Source organism: Cyanidioschyzon merolae, chromosome 20, assembly GCF_000091205.1.
Source record: "Cyanidioschyzon merolae strain 10D DNA, chromosome 20, complete genome".
In the NCBI taxonomy this organism is placed as follows: domain Eukaryota; phylum Rhodophyta; class Bangiophyceae; order Cyanidiales; family Cyanidiaceae; genus Cyanidioschyzon; species Cyanidioschyzon merolae.
In genome coordinates this window covers 464,843-485,373 of record NC_010146.1, presented here as the reverse complement: position 1 = coordinate 485,373, position 20,531 = coordinate 464,843, and the positions used below count along the sequence as shown (strand labels likewise).

Sequence of the window (20,531 nt, the reverse complement as noted above, 5' to 3'; positions counted from 1 at the left end):
CTATCTTCCACGCCATATCAAGGATGCATACAAGGAAAAGTTGCAAGAGGCCATCAAAAACCGAGTCGCGTGTTACTAAATGAGTATTGCAAAAGGCTGTTTGAGGAATGATGCATATGGCCAGGAAGATGTATCGCGACACGACGGGCATCATAGAAGTCGAGGTTCCATACGAACATTCCGACAAGACTTTTAATCGTGACCCGATGGCTAGCACAGGGTATACGTTGAGGAGAGATGAGCGAGCACATGCACTCCACTAAAATTACGCCAAATCCTGCTTTGACGGTGCTCGACACAGGGGTGACTCGAATATTTAAACCTACGGGGCGATGAAGTACATCACGAACTTGAAGAACCATATGACCATGAAGCTCGATCGTTTCATGATACGCTCCGTCTTTGCACTCTAGGCTGGCCTGTCTCGCAGGGCGATATGGGCCATTATCGATGGCGTCCCAAAAGATCGCCATCATAAACAGGAACTCAGATTCGTCTACAAGAAGACGTCACGCAGGAGCAGGAATGAAGCTTCTGTGACCCGTGCGGCTATACAAGAGCACCGTGCGATCTTGGGGCTGGTCAATCCAACAGACAAGATATCCGAGTTGAAAAAGATAAGGAAAGATTCTATCGCCTCATCCTGCGCTATTTCGTGTTTTTGGACCGTGAACTCGAATGCAAGGCAGAGGTGAAGCTGCGTGAGGAAAAAATGAGGAGTCGGAGAGACGGAAGGCTGTCCTAATGGGGAAGCGCTTCAACGTCGATCCATTATGAAACATCAAGTCACATGTTGGGACTATCGACTCCGGCGTCCTTCATGGCATCATGAAGGAGATCAGTTCAGAGTTCGATGTAAGGAGAAGAGAGTTCACCGGTGAGAATAGGGAGACGTACTGGAAGAATATCTTCGATTTCAAACGACTCAAAGTGAGCTAGCAAAAGGTATTCACTGGGATGATCGAAACCGATGGGGTAGCCTTGTGTGTACACTACCGGCGGTTGAAGAAAGATCGTCCAGTTCCGCCCTCGGCTGCGCCCGTGACGGAGGATGAAGAAAAGGAGGAGGCTGGTCCTGCGACGCAGGAGGCGGAGGATAACGACCTTGTCGTTGGCGTGACGGAGGATGAAGATGAGAAGAAGGCGGATCCTGTGATGCAGGAGGTGCAGGATAACGCCTTTATGGTTGGCGGGACGAAGGATGAAGAAAAGAAGAAGGCGGGTCCTGCGACCCAAAAAGTGCATGATAACAACTTTGTCGTTGGCGCGGACCCGGGGAATACGAATATCATCACCATTGCAGCACCGAAGCGTGCCGAAGATGGGACTGACGGCAACGTACGTCAAAAAAGACATGCGTCTTTTGAGAATCTCGAGAGCGAGATACTACCGAGAATCCGGTATAATGAATGCATGGAAGAAAATTTCTGCATGGGATGCAGGAATGAAGGATCACCTGGAAGCCACGAGCGAGGTGACGAGCCGAGAAGCAGACTTTAAAGCTTTTCGGAAATTCATGGAAGTTCGTGTTGCGCATTGGGATGCGCTGTGGGAGGAGTATACAATGCCCAGATGGGCTCGTTTGCGTATGAATCTATACTGTGGAAAGCAGCGGGCGTTCGCGAATTTTTTCAATGAGTTGAGCGCCTTGAAGGAGGATGAAAATCAGAGGCTAGTAGTAGCATACCGAGCAGGGCGATGGAAGACCCAAAAAGGGTGTACACCAGCTCCAACGACGAGGGTGTACAAGGAGTGCGCACGGCGTTTCGTTACGAACCCGGTAGATGAGTTTCGAACATCGTATACACACCATGAACTGCGGTGTACACTTCAGAGGGTCTAGATGGAAAAGTGTCCGGGGAGCCCCGAGGATATAGCAAAGTACGGACCGCTGACAGACGAGCACATGGAAAGGCTAGCGAAAGTGCGTGGGCTACTCGCATTAGTGAGTAAACTCCTAACGGCACGAAACAGGTGGAGTTTGTGAACCGAGACTTGAACGCCGCTATCAATGTAAGGAGATGTGCGGTACTGGAGAATAGACCTCCAGACTAAACAAGAGGGAACTTTGATGGACAATTCTGAAAGTTTTACTATATGAGAAAAAGTTGGAAGCAGTTGTGGGTGGCCGGTCGAAAAAGTCTGGCAGGCGCCTGCACGTCACTCGGTGACTTTGTGTCTAGGGCGGGCTTCTCGCCACTACTGTACACTGCCGGCAGCAGCGTTCGACTCTGTGCCGTGCTTCGAGTACTTATACCACTAATTTCAACTGAGCCGCGTCAACTGGACCTGTTATCTTTCGAAGGCGAAACCCGCCCGAACAGGGAACAACAAGTTGCACTCGCGAAATCAGGTAACAGGGACGAGCCGCAACACCATCTCTATTTGAAGGCCACAAGGACGCGTTCCCGCCGCCGTTTCCCGAGTTGACGACCCGAGTGAACGCAATAGAGTGCACTCTATTATGGAGCTGCAGATAAATCAAAAGTTTGCGCGAGAGTACGACAAGCGTAAACGGCGAGAGGAGCTTAGCAACCTTCGAGAAGTCGAACGACAGCTGAACGAACGAAGAGACGTTGACCAGCGGCCAGCACGAGCACGCAACCAGGCACCTTCTCCATCGGGTGCCAGCTCCTTGCATTCCTCATCCAGTGATGCCGATGAAAGCACCGAGGAGGATGACCTGGGCCTGCTGCTCACCAAACGACTGGACGCGCAGTGGGCGCAGACGCTCGAGCTAATCAGAAGGCGCGATGCCCGCATCTACGATCCAAATTATCGTTTCTATGATGACTCGGGCAGTATTAGTGGTCGATCTGAATCTAGTCCAGGAACCACAACGAATGACGAGGCAGAGCCGGTCGCTGGATACGACCTTCTGGCGCTAAAAGCGGAAAAGGAGAAGGCCGTGTGTCTAGATCAGTACTGGCGTGAGGGGCTTCTGCGGGAGGCAGAGGCGGATTCCTCCTCGTCCATGTCATCGTCGCAGCTGTCGTCGAATTCCTCGCAAGTTGGCCAGAGAGACCGAACTGTAACCCCGGACATGGAGACTGTGGAACGCCGTCCTCGCATACCGGTCTACGATGAGCAGCAGGAGGCTCTTCGACTGGAATTCTTGGAGCGGGCTGCAAGAGAAACCATGAAGCCGGATGGTGTAGCGAATTATCATGAGCGCTCTGTCAGCGAAGAATTGAATGAAGAGAGCAGTGAAGACTTTTTCATAGTGAAACAAACCGACCGTCGGTTGGAGGAAATCCTACAGACCCATGTCTCTGGTGTGTCTGCACTGGCACCGGGAACCACCACTGACGCTCGGCGTGTGGATGCTACACCTCAGTCGGATGAAGAACGACAGCATGCGTACTTAGAGAAAGAGACCGTAGCCGAGAAGGATGCCTTTCTGTACGACTATGTCGTGAACAATCGATGGCTCGGGCCTGCTCATGATCTGCTGCAGCGCGTTGCATCTGTCGAAAATCTCCGCAATCCACAAACGTCTGACACTCTAGAAGAGGACGAGCAGTTCCTCGAAAGGCAGGATCAGTTCGAGCAAGCACACAATTTCCGTTTCGAGGAGCCGCATGGGGATCTCATTCCCTCGCACCCGCGTCGAATTGAGGGCTCACTGCGCAAGCCATCGGCAAAGCAAGAAGCGCGGAGACGACAGCGTGAGGCCAAGGCGGCGCGTGAAGACCTCATGAAGCGCAAACAGCTGGAGACGCTTCGTCGCTTGCGAAATGTGCATTTAGCGGAACGCACAGAGCGCTTACAACGCATTGCTCGCGCTGCTGGTCTGGAGCAGTCGGCAAAGGCAGCGTCATCCGGCGGACGAGCCTCCTCCGAAATGGAGCTTGTGGAGCGGGTTCTAGCGCTTGCGGAGAGCGACCATGATTTCGACGCCACCAAGTTTGATACTGCAATGCGCGACCTCTTCGAACGAGAGGCATACCAGAGCGCTCCAGATGAGGGCTGGCAACCGGACGCCGACTTCGGCATCGGAAAGAGCGCTTCTGGACCCGCTGACAGCTCTGCAGCGCGTAGCGATCGGGTCACGGGTTCGCATCGAATGAACGGTCACCCAAGCGAGATTGCTACCCCGTTCGATAACGACAGTGACGTCGACCAGTTTAACCGCGAGGACTTGCTGGCAAATACTCGTTTCCGGTACCGACGAGTGGAACCGCGCTCATTCGGTGTCTCACCAGAGGAGATGCTTGACATGGACGAACGCGAACTGAACGCCTACGCTTCGATCAAGTACATTCAGCCATTCCGGCCTATTGAGACGCTGCCCAAACGGCTGCGCAAACTCCACCGAGGCAATACAAGCATGCAGCGTTATCGGCTGCGGCAAGTCCAGCAGCGCGGACGCTTCCGCAAAACTGCCGATCGAGCGATGCGATGAGTTGTCGTGCAACTTCACGCACTAGGCGCGAGGCGAAAGCAAGCGCTCCCTACAAGCAACGGCATGGCAGTACAGGTGCATCGGTGTGTAGAGCGACCTGTGCGGTCTCGTTTGGCCAAGCACTTGGCGCGTACGATGTGCGATGATCCCCGTCATTCCCAGCAAGGTCCATAAAGTCAAGACGCGCCCGACTATTCCGGATGCAGCGCTCGCACGTGCTTTCTTCCACAGATCTACGGTGGATCCGTATCACTGGGTCCCTTCGGATCCGCGCTTCTTGTCCGCAAACGGAAAATTGCATAGCGCTTGGCGTCAGACACCTCGACAAGCTCGTGAACTCCAGACCCGACTATGCGTCGAAGATAGCACTGCTATCCATCGTGCACCGCTCCGAGCTTCCACTGCACCTGCTCTAGACGCCTTCGAAGATGTTGAAGGCACCAACATCGCCAATAACATCAGCATTACCATTAAAACAACCTGGGTATGCCTTGACATATTCCCCATTTATAGCCTTGTGGAATCGTGAAGCGCTCCAGTGTACCGCTTCTCGATTCCACCAGGCGAATGACAGAGGCACGTGCCGCGCGCTCCGCCAACGTCCCAGCGCACCTTTTTTTCGTTGACAAAACGTTTACTTAGGCGAGCGTTCTCTGAATATGTTCATTTTTCTTTTCTTACTTTTTTCTCTTTTTCAGTGCACTGTAAAGTATTCATCAAACGCCCTACCTCCAGGTTACGTTCCCTGTACTGATGGTCGGGCCCCGACGTACCTCCAAAGCGAAAGCGTTACAGATCGCGTAGCGCAGCGGCGCGGCGCGTAATCGATGTGCAGTTTCATGGGAGGAGGAGGCGGTGTCGCGTCAAGCAGCGCTGGACGGGTGCAGGTTCCAGCCAGATGCTCTGCTGCGGCTCTTTCGGACTGCAGCACGAGACCTGGGTGGCTTTGGAGCACGAGCGCTTTGTTCAACAGGCTGGTCGCTGTTTTGCAAGCTACCTGCAAAACGGAGATCCTCATGGGATTCTTTACTATCGGCAAGAAAAAGCACCCGAAGGAAGTGCATAAAGAGCAGAGCAAGGGAGCTGCGGGGAAGCGCTCGGGGCGCTCGATCGAAACTGCAGCAGCACGCGCGCCTGCAGCTGTTCCCGTTCACGGGTTGCAAGGATCGAAAAGTGGGGATGCGGCTCCGGTGCGTGCACGACAGGTGGCGCGCGCCGACGTTGGTGGGCGAAAACCCGGTGAGACTTCTCAACCGGCCAAAGCCGGGCAGCGCCTCCTTCAGCAGCAGGCGTCTCAACGTCCCAGCGAGCAGTCTATACCAGTTGCCAGCGTCAAGGGGGCGGTAGGGGCGTCGGGCTCTGCTCGCCGTCGCTCGCTGGTGCCGCGTCAGGTTCCGACGAGTGTGCGGGCTGCGGCGGAGGAGGCCAGTGCGCGAGCCGACGCCGACGCTGGGCACCGGAGAACGGACTCAGCATCATCCAGCAGTATTGGAAACGGCTGCAGCTCGAACACGCCTGTGGAGAACTGGGCAGCTCCGCAAGCCGAGGTCCAGCTGCTGCGAGTGGCACGAATCGCTGCTCGGAGCGATGAGGCACGTCGAAAGCTCGTCGAGCGCGAGGCGATCCCGTTCCTGGTGTCGGCGCTGCGTGACGCGAAGACTTCTGATCTAGGCAAGTCGCATGCAGCCTTTGCGCTGGCGGAGCTGTCGGTACTGGAAGAGCTTGAAGAAAAGCTGGTGCGTGCCGACGCACCATCTGCACTCATTGGATTTGTGCGTTCCGTGATTCCAGAGCTTGCCACTGCAACCCGCACCACAACGTCTTTGGTAGAGTGCGGAGCGAGCGCTGCGCTCGGGGTGCTACTCTCCACATTGGCCTCAGCGACACGCGCGCTCCGGAATCTCACGGCTGGGAGTCCGCGCACTGCCGAAGGAATGGTCCGTTTGGGCGTTATCCCCGCGCTCGTGCAGGTGTTATCCGCCCCCCAGGTCCTGGTCGAACATGAAATCATGCAGGGCGCGATGGTTGAAGCGACCGGAGCCTTCGGAAACATCGCCCAGGAGCCACCGTGCGCACTCGCACTGGTGAAGGCCAAGTGCATCAAGGCGATTCTTCGACACATTGATGCCTTCCGCAAGCCAGCAGAGCGAGCCGAGTTCAACTTCCATGTTGCCAGCATTATTGCCGAGTTATCGCTTCAGAGCGGTGCTGTCCACGACTACTTGATAGATATCGGGGTGTTTCCCGCACTTGCCAGGCTCATCGCGTCCGAACTTGCGAGCGGTCAGCTTTGGCACGAGTTCGACCGTGCCCCCTCTGCAGACCATTCGCACGTCTTCCGTGCTAGCGACACCATTGCCGAAGCGTGTCGAGCGTTTGGCAACTTGGGTGCAACCGCACGCGGTCGTGCAGCTGCCCGTAACTGGCCCCTCGTCACGCAAACGCTCTGTCGTTTCATCGAGCAGTGCGAGCAGCGACAGGCTACGCACTATTTCGAGTCTGCGTCCACAAACCCCCTGGCAGACGCTTGCAGGGCGCTGGCGAACCTGTGTCTCGAGGCTGCGACCGCTCGCGTTGCTGCCTCTCTGAGCGTTGACCTGCCCCTGCTGTCGATACTGGAGCTTGCGAAACCCGCCGGGGAGCTCAGCTCCGAGACTCGCCGTGCACTCATCGTTCTTGCCCGTGCGGGCAGCGATATTCGACAAACACTCCTGACGCACCTGCGTCAGTGCTCGATACGAAGCGTTCAGAGTGGACGCTCTGAGGCAGCACTCATCGACCTGCGATCTGCGCTTGTCCGGAGCGCACCCGAGGGGCAACGCTCAAAGAGCAACAACCTTGCCTCGGTAGCTGTGGAAGGACAGGTCTCTGCGCTAGCACCGCTATCACTCAAATGTAGACCACTGCGGCCGTCCGTTGGTGCATTCCAGTCGACCGGTCGAACGGTGACCATGCGACCGCTAGCGAATGCCCAGAAAGATCATTTCTACACCGTAGATACCTTTGAGCTGGGCCAGGTTCTCGGTCGCGGTGGTTACGGTGTCGTCTACATGGCACGCAACGTTCGAACCAACGAAATCGTGGCCATCAAATCGTTCCACGCGGTGGATAGCGGCCAGACGCTCTACACCGTGGATCCGAGGGCCTTCAAGGAGCAGCGTCTGTGGCAACGTTTACGGCACGAGAACATTGTCGAGTACAAGGGGTCATTTATCGGCGAGAAGGGCGATCTGAACCTCGTGATTGAATATGTGGACGGGTGGTCGCTCGCAGAACACTTGGCCCAGTTCAACGAGTTCCACGAGCCGCTGGTACGCGAAATCACGCGTCAGGTGCTGCACGGTCTGCGATACCTGCATTCCCACGGGGTCACGCATCGCGACCTGAAACCGGGAAATATCATGGTGAACCAGAACGGAATGGTGAAAATTACCGACTTCGGCGTGAGTTCATGTGTTGATCTGCAGACTGCCGGCAGCGGACACACCATGGTCGGAACGCCCTGGTACATTGCACCGGAAATGATTGAAGGACGACCCTATGATCACAGCGTGGATATCTGGAGTCTCGGGTGCACGGTGCTGGAGCTCGCCACCGGTCGCAGACCGTATCACACGCTCAATGCCATGGCAGCACTTTTTCGAATGGTCCAAGATCGCATGCCACCAATACCCCCGAACCTATCCGCTGAGTGCGCCTCCTTTCTCAAAGCGTGTTGGGTATGGGAACCATCCAAGCGTCCGAGTGCTGCGGACCTCTTGAAGCATCCGTTTGTGCGCTTGGAAGTGACGAGCAACAGCGCCGCTCGAGTCTGATAGCGCTGCAAGCTGGGGCAAGGTTTACGTGGAGCGCTTTCGTTCCATGCGCGACGCTGGTGCCGGCAGCGACGCGTTTCGTGATCGTTTGCACCTGAAACTCGCCCCCTCGGTGACTTGATTACGGATGTAGCCCAGGACCCGTAAAGCTGAATTCACTATGGAGCTGCTTCAGAACTGCTGGCGTTGTCGATAGCAGCCGCTGCTCCAGGGCCGGATGACTGCCTGCTCGACGCGAGCGTTGGCAAGCGGAGGCGTTGGTGATTCGCGCTGAACATACTTTACCAGCAGCAGCAGCAGTAGCAGCAGCAGCAGCTTCGAATCTTGACGTGAAGGGCGTCTCTCGGAGGTTCGTGTTGCAGCAGACGTATTCGGTTGACTTGGCACTCGGCCGAGTTGCTCTCGATGGTAACCTGGGCGCGTCTTCGGATATGCATGCTTGCTCCGTCGTACATCCATAGATTCTAAGCTTCATAGACTCGCTGGTGTCGTATACCGGAACAATATCATGGTTCAACTATTGACCGGGAAAATCGTTCCCGATCCATGTAGACGTATATGCCGCGCGTTTTGGCCTTTCTCACGGATACCTGAACCGTACCATGCGCGTGCTTTGCTCAAGGCAAGAATCCGATGCTCTCGCTTCTGGCCACTGACTCGTTCCATCGCAAGTCATCGGCGTTCTAGCACAATGCCCGCACGATGCACTGTGCGATGCCTTCGAAGTATCGCTTGAAACAAACCTGCTGAGCGCTCCGTACGTACGATACTTTTGCAGGCGTTGAGCGGGGCGCTCAGGTCTCGGGGTACGCAGAACATGCTTGCACGTCGGGTTGCTGGTCGTGTTACACCATCGCGAGCGCCTCGTTTTCGAGTGCTTCGCCATTTGATGTTCGGTCAGAGTTTACCGCCCAGCGTTTCGTGTGTCCATGTCGATTTCCGTCTCTTCTTATCCGTCTGTTTCCGTGTGTGCATCCGTCGCTGTGATGCGTGTATGTCGTTAGGGAGCGCATCGACAGGAATCGTATACCATCGATTCCAGCACTCGGTGTACGCGCTCGTCGAAGATACAGGAGTGCTGCTCTGGGCGTCACACTGCGTCCAGCGCCATAGGCTGCCACGAAACGATCCAACTTGTTCGTCATTGCCGTCTCCGACACATTCGAAAATTTGGCGAATACCTGCTTCCTGCATCCGTAAAATCGACATCGTTGACGAATCCCGAGCGGTCTCATGATCGCCCAGCATACGTCGTCCGCATGCTTCGTTTGAGCGCTCGTGTGTGTGCTCTCTCTGAATGCAGGGCGCAAGGCATCTGCCGCTGCCCGGTGCTGTACTGAGGGCGTCGGCATGCGTCTTGGCACGCTCACTCTACTGCGGGCATGCCTCTTGGGGGTCATCGTGACCGATCCCCGATCATAACGAGTCCCGTCAATGTTTGAGCAGCTTCATGTGGTTTCCATTCTGGTTTCTGGCTCCGTTGTCTTCATACAGAGGTGGGGTGGCGGCGATTATTTCCTGAAATCCGAGAAGCACGCTCACGAAAGCGTCATTCTCTTCCTCAAGCTTGAACGATGGACGAGGGGTCTCGTTCCTCGACATTGGCTTCGGTCGAACAGAGTGCGTGCGGATGGATATCCCCTCGGTCTCCATCATCCACGCCAACTTATTTCCATATTCTCACTTTAAACGAGAACCCTTGAACGAGCTAAGCGAATGCTGCACACAAAATTGTGCAAAGGCTTTATCATACTTGCTCGTAGTTACCGCCACCTTCTTCATCTGTTCCTTTGCGCAGCCGGTTTGCATGGATGTGCTGAATCTATCCAATATCCGTTTTCACTCGGGATTCAGATGCGCAGGTTGGGCAGTAGCACCGAAACTCGCCTTTTTCGTGCATGTATCTCAACTTCCTCACATGCAGTTTTTCGTCACCTGTTCCGTTGCGTGCACGGCCATGGACCGGAGTGCATCTTTTCGCTCCTTCCGGCCCACGAGCAGGCCGGCAATATACCAGTCCAAGACTGGTGAAGGTATCGAACCACTTGTCGAAGAACGGTGCCACGGATGCGAGTGACTCATCCAATGATTCGCGAGCGTCAAAATGGCGTTGCTACAGTAGACACGATGCATTCGAGTCAAGTGAACCTGAGAGAATAGGTTAACACGACGACCGGTTCAACGCGAATCGGAGCTGCGTACTCGTTCACCGCCTGTGAATGATGGAAAGCGACGATGTGTACGAGCGAGACAGAGGAATGCGCGGCGGAGAAGCCACCGGGCCGCCTCGATGATGGACGCATTGCTGAACAGAAAAGATCGCTTGTCGCTTCACAGGTGACCTGTCGATTGAATCGCCGCTCGGAATGACATTTTCGAGACGCTCGCTTGTCTCTCCGATTCGGTCAGATGATTAGCCCGTTTGGAGTACCGCATGTATCGGTCTGGCGTTTCTCCCAACGAGGTCTCGTAGACTGAGTCGAAAACTCGTTCGTGTTGGACTGAGCGATCGCGTTTCAGTGCGACATCGATCGTTTGTTGCTCAACGCACGACGATCTCCAGCAGAAGCGCACCTGTTTCCGTTCTCCATCGGTGTCCCTTCGTCATCGTTCGTTTCAATGTTGTGGACACTTCAGTACCTGTGGTTTCTCTAGTATTATTCGGTAGAAAACGTCTCGAGTAGCATGTATGGACGAGGAGATGGCCGTGTACATAGAGTTCCACAGGTTATGTTTTGAGTGCGCGGCGTTCAGGATAACGTCGACGAACAGGGTGCGTCATCCACGTGCTGCCCGCAGAATTGCTGACTTGTGCAAATGAGTCTGCGTCTTCGCAAGCTAGTATTTACAGGATCAAGTCTTTACGCAACTTTTCCCCAAGCAACCCAATAAATTCCTTTCAGTGAGTACCTGCGAGAAAACCAAACGAAAAACAAGAAGGACCTGCATGGAAAGGTATTCCAGCAGGCAGTGCATCGAGGACCGCTTGAGCAGCAACACGCTGGCTGTAACGCCGTCAGACTCGGCACGTCGCGCTGCATTGCGTTGCGGCAAGTCGGCAGCTGCACTGCGTTGCCTACTTGAACCTGTGCTCTTGCAGGCGCTCCGTTGTACTGCAACGTGAAGTCGCTTCACACACGTTGTACACGTTGGGGTGGCGTGCTGCGCTGCAGAATCGACGCTTACGACCACAGAGTACTCAGGGCGCGCTCTCTGAATATCAACTGGAGCATCCGGTGGCGCGTTTGACTGCGGTGTTCCTGGGTGCTGGCCAGCGACGCCGACTTTTGAAACCCTTGCGAACGGTGACGTCCGCAAAGCACCATGCTCGGCTTCGCTGGGATAGTCACCACAGCGGCCTGGGCACGACCAGTAGCCGTGAGACAAACCCAGGCACGATACCGCTCTAGACCTGCGTCACTGGCGTCCAGCCGTTCCTTGCGTTGCAAGCTCCAAACCGGAATAGTTGGCTTGCCGAACGTAGGCAAATCGACGCTTTTCAATGCACTGTGCGAGCAGACGAAAGCAGAGGCAGCCAACTTTCCCTTCTGCACGATCGAGCCGAATATTGGGGTAGTTACGGTGCCCGACTCCCGTCTCGAGGTGCTATCGGAGATCGGCGGCTCCAGCCGCATCGTCCCCACTTACTTGGAGTTTGTAGATATTGCAGGTCTGGTGAAGGGCGCATCGCGGGGCGAAGGCCTCGGCAACAGATTCCTCTCGCATATCCGTGAATGTGATGCGATTGTGCATGTCGTTCGATGTTTTATGGACGAACGCGTGGTGCATGTCGCTGGTCATGTCCATCCCAAGCAAGATATTGAAACCATTGATACAGAGCTTATGCTAGCCGACTTGGCTATGGTGGAGAAGAGGCTTGAGCGCCTGCGAAAGCCGGGTAGCTCGCGCCGTTCAGCAGGCGCGGGCACGATGACCTCGAGTCAGTTGGCCGAGGACACCGAACGCAGTGCACTCGAGCGCGTCACGAAGGCGCTAGATGCTGGGATGCCGATCAGGCGTTCTTTATCCGACTGCACCGTGGATGAGCGACAGGCCCTACGTCGCCTGGGTCTGCTGACCGCCAAACCGGTCATCTATGCTGCGAATGTTGCCGACAGCGTGCTTGCTGCTGCCACAGAAACGCTGGCGAAGGCGAAAATGCAGGCAAATGTCTGGCCGGATAACGAAAGCCCGCTTGCGCTCGTGCGTGAGGTCTTCGAATACGCCGCACTCGAACAGGCCCCTGTTGTGGCGGTGTCGGCGCAACTGGAGAGCGAGCTTGTAGAGCTTCCACCGCTCGAGCGAGAGCAGTACTTGGAATCGCTAGGCATCAACGATCTCCAAAATATAGGCTTACGGGCTTTGGTTCGTGCCGCATACGAGACGCTCGGGCTATGCACGTTCTTTACCTGCGGACCGCAGGAGACGCGCGCATGGACGATTCCGCGGGGCACCAAGGCGCCCCAGGCGGCCGGTGTGATTCACTCGGACTTTGAACGGGGCTTTATCCGCGCGGAAACTGTATCCTTCGTGGATCTAGTGAAGGCAGGTAGCTTGACGAGTGCGCGGGAGCAGGGACTCGTCCGTGCTGAAGGAAAGGATTATGTGGTGCAAGAGGGCGACGTTATACTGTTTCGCTTTAACGTGTAAAACTGAAACTATCCCATACGCATCACCCGGTAAACGCGATGACCAGGCCCGCTCGGCTACGTTCCGACGCCCTAGTCACGCAGTGGTGGCGAGAGCGCCAGGATAATCGCACCGAGTATGATGAGCGATATCGCCGGAATGAAATAACCGCCAAAGTCGCTTTCATTTGCTGCTGTGAGCAAGCTGGTACTTTGTGTGTTCGCAAAAGCTACCACTGTCTCCAGCGGCTGCGCGACGTGTGGAGCAAGAACCATTTGCACAGGCGAACGCGTAGCACCTGTACGCTTTGCTGTAGCGACACCAGCTGTTCGACGCGTGTGCGCTGCGGCACGTGCCACTGATGCTGAAGCTGCTCCCTTCTTGACCTTTACTGAAAGTGAGCCGTTCACAAACATGCTTCAAAAGTGTCGGTGTGTAATGCAGGCTTTCGAAACGTACAGATACGCAAGAAGCACGCTCTGAGCAACAAACAGTAATGCCACAAAGTCGATCCTCTCGTATGATGCCTGCGTCGTCCGCTTCGTGGCACTGCTGCGCACGCGCGCATCGGTTGTGCTCGGGGCGACGCTCGGCGAGATGCCGCCGCGAGCACAGCGGCGCGCACCGCCGCCGCTGCAGGAACAGGCAGCAGCAGGCAGCAGCAGGCAGCAGCAGGCAGCAGCAGCGGCGGATCGCGCTCGAGGCGCCCCGGGCGCGCCGCCGATCGGTACATAGCCGACAGGCTGGCGAGGAGCGCACCGAGCGGATGCCGCTGCAGGCCAGGAGCTCTGGAGGCCACTCCCGGACGTAAGCTGCCGCCTCTGAGGCCGACCTCTGCGCCATCCTCATCGACACGAGCCGCAGTAGGCTCGATATCGGGTGTGTTCATGGATGCATCAGGGGTCTGCAACCGTCCCCCCCCCTCCGGGGGGAGAAGACGCATCTGGATTGTATGGGACGCTGGAGCATCTGTGGAGAAAATGAGGTCCATTCATTGGTCCTAAGCATGATGATACGCGCACCCGGACAGGTACGCGTGGACGCAGCGATGTGGTGTAGCATCCTGGCAGCGCAGGCTGCGCAGCAGGCAGCCGCGCCTCGCGATCCGCTGCTGGGCCGCGGAGACGCGAGCGGCAGGTACAGCGGCAGTGCCTCCGCGCCTCCGCGCCTCCTCCGTGGTGATCTCGCGGCCCCGGTGCCTGCTGCGCTGCCTGCGATGCTCGGCCCGCTGTGCCGCGATCGCCATCGCTGTCTGAGCGTGCTGCGGTTGTCTCTATCGCAAGCCGCGCTTCGTCAAGCCTCACTACAGAAGTTGCAGCGATGAACACGTTGTTTGTGACAAACTTGGTTGGATATTCATCAAAGTCGCGGCTTGTGCTGAAGCAAAGGGTGCGAGCACCCCTACCGAGCCGCTCGACGATGCGCGTTCACCGAGCTGTTGGCTGCACGCGCGCCGCCGTTTTGCTGAAGCAGCAGCAGCAGCAGCAGCGCGTTGCTGGTGCGACACGTGCCCCGGAGGCGCAGTCAGGTTCGCCAGTTGCGTCAGCGGTGTCGCTCGCGGCGGCTATGTGGGCACTTCCTTCGATGGGATACGCCGCAGAGGAGAGCGGTATGACCGTGCAGTTCGGTGCGTACTTGGCGGTGTTCCTGGGCACTCTGATCCCTGTTGCGTTCCTGATTATCTTGTACATCCAGTCGGAAACTCGCAAAGCCGCCATGGAAGCCGTGTCGGGTAGCGGCAGCGAGGAGGAGGAGGAGCTCGAGTTTGAGTGAGTCGTTGGACGGCGCTCCGGAGCTGCGTAGCTGGGCAGACGAGGACGCTTTCTCGACAGGACAGTATCAGTCAAACAGCGACTGTGTGTGTGTGCGTGGAGGGTTCGCGGCCTGACGTCTGTTATGCTGGCACTGCTGGTTTACCATTACGATCGACACAAGTGGTTCTTGCCCGTCGGGAGCATCCCCGGCAGACAGGTGGTGACCTGCTTGGTGCGTGACGTGCTTTTCTCGTACAGCTGGCTGGCGCCGGGGCGGGAGAAAGCGTTGCCTATACGCCGTACGCGTGGGCATTCGCTCGGAACGACTAGTACACGAGGCAATAGGTGTTCTTGCAGCAGAGTACGTGGGCATAAAATCAAGATTCTCCGCTGGTACTTGGTAAATAGATGGCACCTGCCAGACAGAGTGGCTGGACGCCTGTTCGAGCCTCTTCCTTTAGTCGAGCGTTCGAGCCAAGCGGACCACGACCGCGTCGAATGTTTGTTTAAGACGTCTGCTGCGCTGACAACATCAGCCGAACATTCCGTAGAGCAGTGCATGCACGCCGCCGACCCGCCGGTATTCAGCGGGGAACGTGCTCAGCAAATGTCAGTATAAAATGGAACAGGCGTAGCAACATAGGCGTATGCGCTAGCGTTCGAGTCTCTGCCAATGCGCATCAACACAAGCCGTTGCGCGCTCTTCCGACACCGATGCCGTTTCCGCCCGACTATCTCCAGCTCGTAGCACGCCGGTTTTTCTTTTCTCGCCGGCTTCGTGCTCGGCAGTCAAAAGATGGTGATGGTGGCTTTCCAGTCCCGATTTCGCCCGTTGTCAGGGTGAGTACTGTTCAAGGCACGAGGCATCACGCTGGTGTCAAATGGCGCGTCGTGGATGCCCACACGGAATCGAGGATGTGTGCTTCGAACGGAGTCTACGAACAGTTCACAAGTGATTTTCAGTGAACGCTTGGTATGTGCTTGCGAAAAAGGCGTCACGGGACGATACCCCGATTTATTCCGCGTCAGTCCTGCGGCAAGCACTGCTGCGCCCACAAGCTGTCCTGAAACAGAGATCGGTATCTTGGAGCATGCGCGGTTTGGGCATGCTCCATGTACGCAACGGAGAATCGCCGGGGCCCGTACGCATGCCCTGCATAATGATACGGGTTACTTTCTTGAAGTGTTCTCGGAGAGCGTCGCGAATCATCTCGATTCCGATGACGTCGCGAACGCCGACGGCAAAGCGTCGAAGGCGTATTCCGAGAAAAAGACCACCGCGAATCCTGGACCTACACATGAATCCGTGTGCTCCACTTGGTACACAGACAATTTCGATGCTGTACACCTAGAATACCTCGGAAATAACATTCGCATGACAGGGACAAAGCGGGTAGTCCAGTGCGCTAGTTCAGTCTATCACGAATGCTGACGTCAGGTCTCCGGGCACGAAATGAGGCACAGTGCTAAACACTGACCTCATAGACCTGACTTTCATCTCCAACAGCATACTTACCTTGAACGCTTCGACAGCGCCGTGCCGTCGATGCAGCAAGAGAACTTCTGCCGAGCTCGGGTGCCGCGGAGGTAGGTGGCGTTTGCGGGTGCGCGACTCGACAGACCGAATGATCGATGTTTTCGCTTCTGCTGCTGCTGCCGCTGCTTGCCTGGTCGCACGTGCTGAGTACCACCGCTAGGCACTTGTACGAGTTTGAGCAAAGTCCATGCCTTCTACGGGCAAGACGCTCTGGTTGAGGCAGCGCGACCCCGTTTGCTGGTCACAGAGGACGTTCGTGAGCGGCCAGGGAGCACCAGACTCGCGCCGAAGGGACGTGCAACGAACGCCGCATGTTTGGACTGCTTTCGAGTCTTGCTAACACATTTTGGGTAGAGAGGCATCCACCCTATCGAGTTGTCTTCTTAGGACTGAAGGGTTCGGGAAAGTCGACGCTAGTACGCGCGATTCGCAAGAGGCTAGCGGGTGAGGTACCGAGCTCGAACGCGCACCCCGTCGCCGCCGTTGCGCAGCGCTGGGTTGCCGAACCCGTGCACCCAGACTCCAATGGTTCAGTTGATGGCCAACGAGAGCGCTATATTCCGACCGTGGGACTCGACCGCTTCTCGGTCACGAGTGCGGCCAACGGTCCGGAGGTTACTTGGGTGCTCTTGGACCTCGGCGGGGACGCCTCTTTCCGTTTTCTTTGGGGTAGGTATCTGCAACAGGCTGATGCCGTGGTATGGGTCATCGACGGATCTGATGCAACTCGGATAGAAGAGTGCATCGCGGCACTGCAGGAGACCTGCGAGCACCTTGCCCCCTCTGCCGCTGCGTCCGTCGCCGAAGCGGGATGCAGTCGTCACGGTATCGCCGACGCTGGGTCCAAGCATTCGCAGCCGTCGCCAAAGCGGCCGCTTATCCTGGTGATCAACAGGCTCCATGGAGGCCAATTTGAGGATGCCGCTCCTCATTGGGAAGAAGCGCTCACGCGACTCATCGAAGGCGTGACAAAGAAGGGCGCCGTGGGACCTGTCGCGCTCCAGCACGTTGACGCGCTCACCGGGTATGGCGTGCATTGTGTTGTCGAGTGGCTGCTCGCGAATCGCCCGACATTGCCGTCCGCCTAGTGGACACTGCGGCGCCAGATGCTCAGCTTCGTTTTTGTGCTTTTCGGGTCACAAAAGCGTCGTTACGTGTTTGGCGTTGGACTGTCGCTGCCCCTGCCGTCGGTGGACCGTGGGCATTGCCGCGAAGAAGGACGCCAAATTCGGAAAGACGCCCCACGGTATAGGTTTCGTCTTCGTTTAGAGTGTGTGCTGATCCATACGGATCGGATCCTGTTCCATCGCGAACGCAGCGCTGACGAGGTCGCAGGTTCGTCTGATCCAGGCTGGTACTTCGTCGCCGCGGACGGCAGCCTCGACGGCATCAATCGCGGCGGCGTGCACCGCATAGCGCTGCCGGTGAGACGACCGCCAAATTTTACGCTGATCATTCATTTCTAAACCCTCTGTACATACACAGCCAGACCAGTACACCGAGAAGATAGATGGTGAGCGGAACGGCGAGAACACCGCCAACGACTGCGCCAGCAGTTCGACCAGACTGCACCCGGAAGGCATCGAAGAGCATCGAGCCAGCCATCCACAGGTTCAGTACGATGATGAACGCAGCAGCGCACCAGGCACAGATACGAGTCCACATTCCCGAGGCAAACCGCTCACCCATGAGTGCCTTGCTCCCAGTGAATCGAATCATGGGCACAATCGCGAATGGCAGCTGAAGCGATAGAACTACCTGGGAAAGAATTAAGAGCCTGTAGGTGCTCTCGGGCCCAAGTAGGATGATAACCAGCACGCTCGGCACGACCGCGCATAGCCGCGTCAGTAATCGCTGTTGCCACATCTGCAGAGAAAGTCCTAGAAAGCCCTCCATGACATACTGGCCGGCGAGTGTTCCGGTGATGGTACTTGACTGGCCTGCTGCGATCAAAGCGATCCCAAAGACGAGCGGCGCAACTTCCACGCGACCCCAGAGACGAATGGGTAGCACGCGCTCTAAAAGGGCATGTGCTTCCTGCAAGGTCGCCACTTGCACGTGATTCGCCCAAAAAGAGGATGCCGCTGTGATAAGAATCGCCGCATTAATAAAGAACGCCGCATTCAGCGCAACCGCACAGTCGATCGCTGAATAGACGCACTCGAGTTCGCGCCCGCGATCCGAATCATCAGTGCAGCCTGCCAAGTCGTGTCCGTTATGCGCTGTCCCGTCTGCCGTGCGTGTCGCCGACGTGGACACGCACGAGTCGGCAGGGCGCCTCACAGTCGCATCACGAATCACAATGGCGGAGTGGAGGTAGAAATTGTGCGGCATCACCGTCGCGCCCAACATACCTAGAGCAACCAGAAGGCTTTGCCCGTCGATACGCGGTACCAGCCCTCCAATCATTTGGATGAAACTGGGTTTGCTCAATACCAGCTCCAATGCGAAGCATATCGTGATGACGAATAACAAAGATAGGACAATTTGTTCGATCCGACGTAGCCCACCAGCACGCTGTGCCATCAGAAGCAGGAGCGTGTCGAGCGTTGTCACCAGGATACCGAGCAGGAGCGGGATACCCAAGACCAAATTCAAGCCAACGGCCGTTCCAATGACTTCCGCCAGGTCCGTAGCGATGATCGCTGTTTCGGCGAGCGCGAACAGCGTCATCGCGATGATGCGCGGATACGCCTCGCGACACAGCTGTGCCAAATGGCGACCTGTCACGATACCCAGGCGTGAAGCAAGCGTTTGTAGCAGCCACGCCATGACGTTGGAGACAACCAGCACCCACAGCAGCCGATAGCCGAAACGTGAGCCGCCCTCGATATCCGTAGCCCAGTTTCCCGGATCCATGTACCCGATTGAGATTAGAAAAGCCGGACCGAGCTTACGGAGTGCCAACCGCCACTCAAACCTCCTACGTGCCGAGCTGGAACCGTTTTCTGCAGTGACGGTATCTATAACAACCGAGTCACCGGGGGGCGCCTCCTCGAACAATCCGTCTACTCGGCCAAGTTTTCCTCTTTCAGTCTGATGTTTACGTCGAGGCATCGACGCTTCCGACAGCGGCTGAGCTTTAAGCTCTGCGAAACCGCCTTGTGCAGTGTAGCTGTCTTCAAAGACGCCGGTGCCCGAGTCCCGGAACGAGCCGCTCTCGTCGAGTCCGTGCGCCGCCAGCTGTGGCGGCTGAGCAGCGGCGGGACCCATAAACGGCTCCTTTCACCGAGCTTCGTATCGGTCTGCCTCGTTATAGGTCTAAGACGCAGCCAACACCAAACGCCTATCTAAAGTCGAACGATGCTGCCGGCAGTGTACAGTAGTGGCGAACGACACACCCTAAACGAAACGTCTCCAACTGATGTGCAGACGCCTGCCAGACTTGTTCGACCGGCCACCCACAACTGCTTCCAACTTTTTCTCATATAGTAAAACTTTCAGAATTGTCCATCAAAGTTCCCTCTTGTTTAGTCTGGAGGTCTATTCTCCAGTACCGCACATCTCCTTACATTGATAGCGGCGTTCAAGTCTCGGTTCACAAACTCCACCTGTTTCGTGCCGTTAGGAGTTTACTCACTAATGCAAGTAGCCTGCGCACTTTCGTTATCCTTTCCATTTGCTCGTCTGTCAGCGGTCCGTACTTTGCTATATCCTCGGGGCTCCCCGGACACTTTTCCATCTAGACCCTCTGAAGTGTACACCACAGTTCATGGTGTGTATACGATGTTCGAAACTCATCTACCGGGTTCGTAACGAAACGCCGTGCGCACTCCTTGTACACCCTCGTCGTTGGAGCTGGTGTACACCCTTTTTGGGTCGTCCATCGCCCTGCTCCGTATGCTACTACTAGCCTCTGATTTTCATCCTCCTTCAAGGCGCTCAACTCATTGAAAAAATTCGCGAACGCCCGCTGCTTTCCACAGTATAGATTCATACGCAAACGAGCCCATCTGGGCTCGGTATACTCCTCCCACAGGGCATCCCAATGCGCAACACGAACTTCCACGAATTTCCGAAAAGCTTTAAAGTCTGCTTCTCGGCTCGTCACCGCGCTCGTGGCTTCCAGGTGATCCTTCATTCCTGCATCCCATGCAGAAATTTTCTTCCTCACATTCATTATACCGGATTCTCGGTAGCATCTCGCTCTCGAGATTCTCAAAAGACGCATGTCTTTCTGACGTAAATTGCCGTCGTTACCATATACCCCGTGCTTGGGTACTGCGATGGTTACGATGTTCGTGTTCCCCGGGTCCGCGCCAACGACAGAGTCGTTATCCTGCACCTCCTGCATCACAGGATCCGCCTCTTTGCTTTCTTCATGCTTCGCAGAGGGCGAAGCGAAAGGCACGATTGGGCGATCCACCTTCGACCGCCGATAGTGGACACAC

General features: G+C 56.3%; 7 protein-coding genes and 1 non-coding gene across 8 annotated transcripts, besides 2 other annotated features; 5 read left to right on the top strand and 3 right to left on the bottom strand.

The window, feature by feature from the left end:
- Positions 1-2,212: part of a sequence feature (repetitive element) that runs on past the window's edge.
- Positions 2,080-5,157, bottom strand: CYME_CMT187T. The gene has a single exon (XR_002461701.1). It is a non-coding gene; the product is annotated as a hypothetical transcript (transcript).
- On the top strand, positions 2,465-4,405 carry CYME_CMT188C (similar to KRR1-interacting protein; the record flags this gene model as incomplete). The annotated part of the gene is made up of 1 exon (XM_005539158.1): positions 2,465-4,405. One exon carries the CDS (start codon positions 2,465-2,467, stop codon positions 4,403-4,405), a length of 1,941 nt encoding a protein of 646 aa, XP_005539215.1.
- Positions 5,158-5,421: 264 nt separating the features above from the next.
- On the top strand, positions 5,422-8,220 carry CYME_CMT185C (probable MAP kinase kinase kinase; the record flags this gene model as incomplete). Its single annotated transcript, XM_005539157.1, has 1 exon — positions 5,422-8,220. One exon carries the CDS (start codon positions 5,422-5,424, stop codon positions 8,218-8,220), a length of 2,799 nt encoding a protein of 932 aa, XP_005539214.1.
- Positions 8,221-11,544: 3,324 nt separating this feature from the next.
- CYME_CMT184C (GTP-binding protein) lies at positions 11,545-12,870 on the top strand (the record flags this gene model as incomplete). The annotated part of the gene is made up of 1 exon (XM_005539156.1): positions 11,545-12,870. One exon carries the CDS (start codon positions 11,545-11,547, stop codon positions 12,868-12,870), a length of 1,326 nt encoding a protein of 441 aa, XP_005539213.1.
- Positions 12,871-12,941: 71 nt separating this feature from the next.
- CYME_CMT183C (hypothetical protein) lies at positions 12,942-13,265 on the bottom strand (the record flags this gene model as incomplete). Its single annotated transcript, XM_005539155.1, has 1 exon — positions 12,942-13,265. The coding sequence occupies one exon, from the start codon at positions 13,263-13,265 to the stop codon at positions 12,942-12,944; it is 324 nt and encodes a 107-aa protein (XP_005539212.1).
- Positions 13,266-14,169: 904 nt separating this feature from the next.
- CYME_CMT182C (photosystem II protein M) lies at positions 14,170-14,622 on the top strand (the record flags this gene model as incomplete). Its single annotated transcript, XM_005539154.1, has 1 exon — positions 14,170-14,622. One exon carries the CDS (start codon positions 14,170-14,172, stop codon positions 14,620-14,622), a length of 453 nt encoding a protein of 150 aa, XP_005539211.1.
- Positions 14,623-16,451: 1,829 nt separating this feature from the next.
- CYME_CMT181C (similar to ADP-ribosylation factor) lies at positions 16,452-17,228 on the top strand (the record flags this gene model as incomplete). The annotated part of the gene is made up of 1 exon (XM_005539153.1): positions 16,452-17,228. One exon carries the CDS (start codon positions 16,452-16,454, stop codon positions 17,226-17,228), a length of 777 nt encoding a protein of 258 aa, XP_005539210.1.
- Positions 17,229-17,592: 364 nt separating this feature from the next.
- Positions 17,593-19,353, bottom strand: CYME_CMT180C (manganese transport protein; the record flags this gene model as incomplete). The annotated part of the gene is made up of 1 exon (XM_005539152.1): positions 17,593-19,353. One exon carries the CDS (start codon positions 19,351-19,353, stop codon positions 17,593-17,595), a length of 1,761 nt encoding a protein of 586 aa, XP_005539209.1.
- Positions 19,354-19,423: 70 nt separating this feature from the next.
- Positions 19,424-20,531: part of a sequence feature (repetitive element) that runs on past the window's edge.